Source organism: Microcaecilia unicolor, chromosome 3, assembly GCF_901765095.1.
Source record: "Microcaecilia unicolor chromosome 3, aMicUni1.1, whole genome shotgun sequence".
NCBI lineage: Eukaryota > Metazoa > Chordata > Amphibia > Gymnophiona > Siphonopidae > Microcaecilia > Microcaecilia unicolor.
This window is the reverse complement of record NC_044033.1, coordinates 81,412,052-81,420,428: the sequence shown is the minus strand read 5'-3', so window position 1 is coordinate 81,420,428 and position 8,377 is coordinate 81,412,052. Positions and strand designations below refer to the sequence as shown.

The 8,377-nt window shown below is 46.0% G+C and overlaps 1 protein-coding gene across 1 annotated transcript in view; it reads right to left on the bottom strand.

Annotated features, from left to right (window-relative positions):
* Positions 1 to 417: 417 nt before the first annotated feature.
* LOC115464270 (calpain-14-like) overlaps positions 418 to 8,377 on the bottom strand; it is a 43,417-nt gene continuing 35,457 nt past the window's right edge. The window contains 6 exon segments of the mRNA XM_030194668.1: positions 418 to 1,685; positions 2,343 to 2,442; positions 4,380 to 4,435; positions 5,712 to 5,828; positions 6,400 to 6,478; positions 6,722 to 6,790. Coding sequence (XP_030050528.1) covers positions 1,606 to 1,685; positions 2,343 to 2,442; positions 4,380 to 4,435; positions 5,712 to 5,828; positions 6,400 to 6,478; positions 6,722 to 6,790 — 501 coding nt within the window. The 3' untranslated portion in view covers positions 418 to 1,605.

Sequence of the window (8,377 nt, the reverse complement as noted above, 5' to 3'; positions counted from 1 at the left end):
TGTTAAGTCATTTGTATAGTGAGTAAATAGACCCTGTAGATAATAATGGGTTTGCATTATTTAACATGTGTTAAATCACATTAATGTGTAGTAATATTTAAAGCAATGATCCCCCAGATGTCCCCTCAATTCAGAGTTCATTCCAGGTGAGCACATAGCTGGAACCCTGCCCCCCCCCCCCCCTATTGTAACTGTGAACATTCTACCACCTGCTAGTACATCATTGGACTGGCAATCTGCTAAAAAGTACCTTAATATGCCAGTGTTTCAATTAGCACAGCAGGGTCACAGGCAGTTAATGAGGGATTAACATTTCCGAAGGGGTTGATTGAAGATCAGGATCCATTTCACAAAGAGGAAATGACATTGGGTCTTGAGTAAACCCAACCCCCCCCCCCCCCCCCCATGCTGGGTCTGTGGAAAGATACCTTACTATGATGAGGTCCTAAATGGGGCAGGACAGAAGGCATATCCAGAACATTCTTTGACAGACAAAGTTGTTACAAAATAAAATGTTGACCACCACATGGGTTTGGCCTGCGAGATTCTGATTGTACTCTTGCTTTCACAGTATTCTGACGAAGAGGGTAACCAGCCCCTCTAAACAGGGACCTTTGGGTCCACCATAGTAACAGATTCCTGAGTAGCACAAGGGATTCTGCTCGCTGTGCGAGTGAGTGAGGCTATTACTTTGTAACTGGCTCAGTTTGAGGTAGTTTTCACATCAGCAATCAGTAAAAATGCTACAGTACATTATAGCTCCAATGCCTATGACAAAATACACATTTCCCTTAACATATATAAAGCTTCCAGTACATAAGATGGGAAGAAGATTGGCATTTGCTTTTCATTTTGGCATCCTAAATGCCAGCAACATGGCAATCATTCACAGTATTACATCAGTTCCACCCTCTTGCCTCTAGATGCTGCTGTTGTTTGCAATGTTATCACCCCCACCCTTCCCCTATCCCACCTGTCTTCTTCTCTGTCCCTTTCCCCTGTAAACAAAGGAAAAAGTGCTGGGTCCATATCACCTGCTGCATTTGATGCAGCCTTTTGAAAAGATGGGCTACAGTTAACAGTAACGTGAACAATGTTCAAAAAGTGACCATTACAGCAAAAACAGGACAGCAGAAGCATCTCTGGAAACATGTGGTGATATGGCAAGCATATGGAAAAATAAGATAAAGGCAAAGCTTTACCTTTTGTCCCCACTAGCGGACTGTGCAAAAATATATGCATGTCGATATTAATATATATATATATATTTTTTTTTAAGTCAGTCTCAGTTCAGTTATTTCATAAATTGAATATTCTCTCCACTACGCCCCCTTCTGGGCAAAGGCTGCATGTATGGTTCCTTCCTGGAGCCGTGCCAAGACTTCTGGAACACTGAACTATGTGGGCTCGAAAGCTCATTTATAGCAGTATCTTCGAACAATTCTGGCGCTGACCCAGTGAAACTGTATCACAAGCTGTCACGAGTCCTGTATGCTCCAAAACCAAAGTAGGTTTCCAAACTACACACTAGGGCCCTGTGTAGTGATACACCAATGCTGCGTGTTAATTTCGTTGTCCAACAGATCACATCATGGGAACGAGAACTCAATATCGCTGCAGGTCAGCCATCGGAAATGGGATTCTCCCTCGCCTCTGCTTCAAGAGTAAAGAGTGAGCAGCATCCACTGTAAAAGAAATAAGGGTTGGTTGAAAGGGATCTGCTTTCTGCTCTCTCTAAGAACACAAAGCACATTTTTCAGCTATGATAGTAATAGTGAGTACTTAAAAAAAAACAAGGGCTTCAAATGGGTTTCTGAAAGCACATGTGTCGTGTCTCTCTCCTGACCCACTCATGCCACAGTGGTTGGCTCCCTTCTGGGGAGCATACTCACCTGCCCTGAGGTGAATCATTTTCACCTAAGGAAATCGTGCCAGGTAGCATTTAGTTACCTAGCTAGGTGCCTTTGAAAACTGTCCTCATCATGACCAAACGTCACATGGAAATAATTGGTAATGGGGGAACAGAACTAAGGACTTTGACATTTTCACCCCATTTGTCAGGGGGTTGCCTTTATCCCATTTCACATCCACTTATCCACCATGGTGCAATGCACTCACCCTATAAGCAGTGTTTTGGAACCCATCTAAAATCCATAAATATATAAAGATATATTTATGCACACACACACACTCACGCACAGAGCGTGGTTACAAATCCTTGTGATTCTCTTAGACTGAAAGGCACTGCCTCTGGATAATATGGCTGCAGAGAGGAGGCAGATGAGCCATCCTCCTGGGATCTAAGCAGGTTACAGTAGCTGGGGTCCCCTCCAGTCCCTTACTTGTGTTGTGCCTCCTGACTCTGCAAGGACGGGGTGCTCCTACTTGCCATCCTCTCAGTGAGTAGTTGAAGCCACTGTGGCTTCCTCGGGGTCGGCGCCACTGTTCAGATATAGCAAAAGAACTAAATCAGACACGCTGCTCTGAACTCACCTGCTCCTTTCTCCACTACCTACCTGCTCAGCAGTAGGCACATGCCACTTTTCCTGTCTACCACTGTGATCTGCTGAGTACCAGGTATATGCCACTCCCTCTCTGCCACTGAACACCAGGCATACACAATTCCAACTGTCTGCCACTCTGGATCAAGCCTCAGGCATGTGCTATACACCCATTCTTTGCAACTGTGTATCTATTGAACCTCATGCACCACTACCACTCTCTGCCACTGTAGATCTACTGAACATCAGACGTGCCAAGCTCTCTCTGCCAGTTTGTGTTTACCAAGCATCAAGTATATGCCACTCCCATACTCTGCCACTGTGTATCTACTGATCGTCAAACATGTGCCACTTCCACTCTCTGCCACTGTGTATTTACCAAGCATCAGGTATGTGCCACTCCAATTCTCTGCTACTGCATGCCTACGAGTCTTAGGCATGCGTCACTCCCACTTTCTGCCACTGTGGATCTACTGAACATCAGACATGTGCCACTCCCACTCTGCCACTGTAGATCCACTGATCATCACGCATGACCATTCCAATTCTCTGCCGCTGTGTATTTACAGACCATCATGTATATGCCACTCTCTGCCACTGTGGATCTATTGAACATCAGACATGTGCCACGCTCTGCCACTGAGTATTTACTGAGCATCAGGTATATGCCACTCATACTCTGTGCCACTCTGCACTTACTGATCAAGCATGTGAAACTTGCACTCTCCAACATCCTGCATTTATTGAGCAATAGGTGTGCGTCACTGCTATTGTCTGCCATTGAGCTTGCTTAGCAGCAGACACACACCACTTCCCTTCTCTTCCATTGTGCACCTGCTCAGAAAGACGTACACTCTTCTCAGTAACCATCGCTGCTGTGCCTAGCCTTTGCACAGCACCAAAGTCAATGTGACTTCTTTAAAATTCCAAGAAGACAGTGTCCAGTTCTACTTGTATAAAAACTCCACTGCCTTATGGGGAGCCACCTACAACCAATGCCCAGATTCCTCCAGGAATCTATCGTCAGCCTATGTTCTGCCCTTCAGTAGTTCTTCTGAGGTTATTTTCTCTAATTCAGTGAACAAACAAAAAAAGCAACACTGAGCCTTCAAGACTGAAGCAACAGGAGTATTTTATTGACAAGTGACCCGACACGGGCCGTGTTTCGGCGTCAAACAATGCCTGCCTCAGGGGTCAGGGTCTGGATGTAATTTGTTTTGAAATATATATATGTGTCCAATGTCTCCGAAAGTAAACGGAGAAGATCTTTACAACCAAAGTCGCCTGTCAGACTATGCAGCGGCGATGTAGAGTGAAGAACTCCTGTATAAGCCTCTTCTTTAGGCTTATACAGAAGTTCTTCACTCTACATCGCCGCTGCATAGTCTGACAGGCGACTTTGGTTGTAAAGATCTTCTCCGTTTACTTTCAGAGACATTGGACACATATATATATATTTCAAAACAAATTACATCCAGACCCTGACCCCTGAGGCAGGCATTGTTTGACGCCGAAACACGGCCCGTGTCGGGTCACTTGTCAATAAAATACTCCTGTTGCTTCAGTCTTGAAGGTTCAGTGTTGCTTTTTTTGTTTGTGCACTTTCAATGTATGCTGTTTACCCTCTCTAATTCAGTGAAGAATGTTACCCTTGAAACCAGAACCAGTGCATGGCGAGGTCAACTGCCACCTTGATGGCATCAACAGAGTCCATTTTCATGAAGAAACAAAAATAGACCCTATATTCGAATGGCTGAATGGCCCTAAGTCATCAGGAGCAGACTGAGTGTTAGTTCTACAGGGTCACACTAATTAGCGCCAACACAACAGATAAACATAGTTTCTCCTTCTTTCAACACTAGTCAGGAAGTAGCTTACCTCAGGTTCCTCAAGATAAATTCCTTTCCCATCCTTACTCAAGTTATGAAAGACTTCTGCAAAGAAAAAGAAATCATAAGGCCCAAATAGTACAGGAATGGTTTCTGGATATTTGTAGAAGATGTCATTTATGAGACCCATTTTTGATTTGTAACTTTAATGCTGCTTTAAAAAACTAGCCTTAGAGTACAGTCTGGCCATGGTGTAAACATCTTCCTGGATGGACTCTCAGTCTCAATGTAAAGAGAAAGACTTGCGAGCCTGAAGCTGGTTTACATATCCACATATCCTCATAGCTGAGAGCAGCCATCTTGTGACCAGCAGCAGGATCAGCTCATGATGTCAGCACAACCCCATTCTACTGCTCCTGCCACTGCCTGCAAGCCAGTTGAGTTCAGCCCAGCATAAGGGTCTCAATTTTCAAGGCCATGTGCTAACAAATTACTTCCCTTTTTTGTGCTTTAGAATTATTATCAAAACAGGAAGGCTTTAATACCTATCTATATGCTAAGACCACGCTTTCAGATACTGGAAAGAGGTCCTTTAGATACCATGTTTCTAACACCTAGCTGCCCTTATCATAATATGTACTAGCTGCATGCATATTATAGGCATGAGGCAAATACCTCTGTCTGTAAGGGCAGGACTGAATTTTACAGCTCCAGAAGGAACCTACTGCAGCCAATAGGAGAAAGAGGCCTGGTGCAGTGTTTCCATGTGGGACATGGTTCCTTGTACATACGCTATCATATCCCATATCCCCAATTCAGATTCCTTTCTGTCATGGGGCTTGTTATTGCCTGAGCTGTGCTCAATTTACGGTAGCTTAGAACTAGCAGAGTACATGCTGCCATCACTTTGGATTAACCAGGCATGAAACGTAATCCAATATTTGAAGACAGAATTTTGGCTAATCTTGTTTTTTTGCACTTCTATCCCAGTGCATTGTATATGTAGTCCTGTTGTAATCATTGACAATCAACACTACACAGACCACACTGGCGTGGGAGTAAGAGGGCATAAAGAAACTGGAACAGGTCAAAAGTGGCTCTGTTTCTGGAAGGAGACATAGGGTTGCTACGTTATCCAGGTTCACTCGAGCAGGCTGATCTAGGCCTGGTTTTGCTTCCACTGTATGCATAGAAGTGTAACCCTACCTTTCTTAGGAGGATCAGAACTACAATTCTGTGCATGCAGTGGGTAAAAACCATGAGTCGGATTCTTTGGACTGACTGTGCCAACCCTAACCACATCACATTGTTGTGCCACTGCACAACCTCAGATTCATCCTTTGCATCAGAGCAACATTTTCTCAGCAGCATTACTGCATACCTCCCATCATTTCCACGCGCAGCATGAAGCAGGCAAAATTCTCAAAGCTGATTTTCATTGAGGAATTCCCGTATCTGAGTGCCATTAGATTAGTGAATCGATCACTGAGGGAAATTCCTATAGAAGAAAAAAAGGCCAAAATGTAGATATCAATCAGAAAAGAACTTCTCTATCCCTATAGGGATTGCAGCACAAACATTAAGTTTCATAGCCCTGTTGAAAGTCCAGTGAGAGGTTTATCCTTCAACCCCAGTTCCAGAAATCTGCTACAACTAGATAACAGAGCAGCTAGAGGGCTTCAGTATTCTTAGGCAGATATGATCCATCCTCAGTTTTCTGTCATTGCCTGCCTGGGTTTGTAGGCCTACCTTTTTCAGGAAAATCAGACCTACAAATTCAAGCTAGGTCTTGTCCTCAAATAACTGAGAGAGAGGACAGGATGGCAGAACTGAGCAGTTGGTGAGGATGAGCAGACTGAAAGGACCATGTGGCCTTCATCTGCTGTCATTTTCTCTGTTTCTATGGAAACTCCTTACACTACCCAGTAATGTTTGTGTAGTGGCTGGTTCTCCTTTGCATTTTGTCTTTGACACTTACAGGGAAGGAACAGTTTAGTTTAATTTCAAACTAGGTGCTTGTCATTATTAAGACATAACCAACACAGATAAGGAAAAGCTGAGCTACCCACCCCTTTCGTGAACTGTGGCTTGGAGGTCATTTAGGTTAAGATACCCAGTCTTCTCAATATCTTTCTTCTGGAATAACTCCTAAAAAAAAGCATAAGAGGGAACAAGATTAGTCAACATGCATTACCATGTGATAATGGGATGATGTACTAAACTCCAGATGTTTTACCTCTATGCCCAGAGGCGACCCTATACCACTCCTTCAGTGCCTGGGTCATCTCTTAGGCTTCAGAAGCAGAAGGCTCATGAAGAGCAAAGATAATAACTGCCTTCCCTGTCTCCATCAAGCCCCCTACCTCTCCCTGTCCCTAAATTTCCACCCACCTGAAAGAAGAGCAGCCGTTTCCAGAGAGCCCGAAATTCTTGCATGCTCAGTGTGCCGGAGGCGCTAAGCTAATACAGGAGTTAAGGACAGTTGCTCTTTATCTAGAAACATCTTTTTGCCAAAGTGTTACACATCAGTGTTTATTAGTAGCTTATAATTCAGCAGGGTCAGGGCATGCATGCACACACAAGAATTCCTTTATACAAGCTCATGCATGACAACACAGACCATCAAAACTGGGGGATTCCGAATACCCTCAGCTCATATGGGTCAGACGTAGCCTGGTCTTGGATTCAGTCTAATTTACTCATAGGCGTAGACTGGGGGGGGGCGAGGGGGGGCAGTGCCCCCCCCAACGACGCGAGGGCGCTGCCAGCGCCATTAGTTTAAAAAAAAAAAAAAGTTAAAAAAAAAAAAAAAAACACATGCAGGCACGCGCTCCTCTCTGTCCGATTGGCTTCCCTGCCCTCTCTATCTGCGTCCCGCCTTCCTCTGACGTCATTTCCTTTCGGGCGGGACGCAGACAGAGAGGGCAGGGAAGCCAAGCGGACGGAGAGGAGCGTCTCCGTCTACTCCTCTCTCTTCCTCCCTCCCCTCCGGCGCAGGCAGCAGTCTTCCAGCGTTCCTGGCAGCGGTAGCGTTGTACACGCTGCCCTTTGGCTCTGCCCCGAAGCCTTCTCTTCAAGTTCCTGTTCCCGCATAGGTGGGAACAGGAACTTGAAGAGAAGGCTTCCGGGGCAGACCGAAGGCAGCGTGTATATCGCTACAGCTGCCAGGAACGCTGGAAAAGACTGCTTCCTGCGCCGGAGGGAGGAAGAGAGGGGGTAAACGGAGTCACCATCTTGGACCTCGCGCGGGGGGGAGGGGTGGGGAGCAGAGGGAAGGAGCAAGAGATGGATGGGACTGGGAGGGTGGGAAAGCAGTGGAAGGAGCAGGAGATGGATGGGACTGGGAGGGTGGGAAGGAGCAGGAGATGGATGGGACGGGGAGGGTGGGAAGCAGTGGGAAGGAGCAGGAGATGGATGGGACTGGGAGGGTGGGAAGGAGCAGGAGATGGATGGACTGGGAGGGTGGGAAGCAGTGGGAAGGAGCAGGAGATGGATGGACTGGGAGGGGTGGGAAGGAGCAAGAGATGGATGGGACTGGGAGGGGTGGGTGGGGAGCAGAGGGAAGGACCATGAATTGGATTGGACTGGGAAAGGAGGGTGAGCAGAGGGAAGGAGCAGGAGATGGATGGGACTGGGAGGGGTGGGGAGCAGCGGGAAGGAGCAAGAGATGGTTGGGACTGGGAGGGGTGGGGAGCAGAGGGAAGGAGCAAGAGATGGATGGGACTGCGAGGGGTGGGGAGCAGAGGGATGGACCAGGAGATGGATGGGATTTGGAGAGGTCAGGCACAGCAGAGGGAAGGAGCAAGAGATGGATGGGACTGGAGGGTGGGGAGCAGAGGGAAGCCTACTGGAAAGAAGACACTGCATAAACAGAAGACACTGGGATCAAAGCGAATAGAAAAACTACATGATCAGACAACAAAGGTAAATAAAAGTTTATTTATTCATAATTTATTAATTGAAATGTCAGCTTTTTGAAATGTGCATCTGTGATATTTTGCTGTAAATTTCATTTCCTTCCTCCATATTAGCATATTCATTTGCATA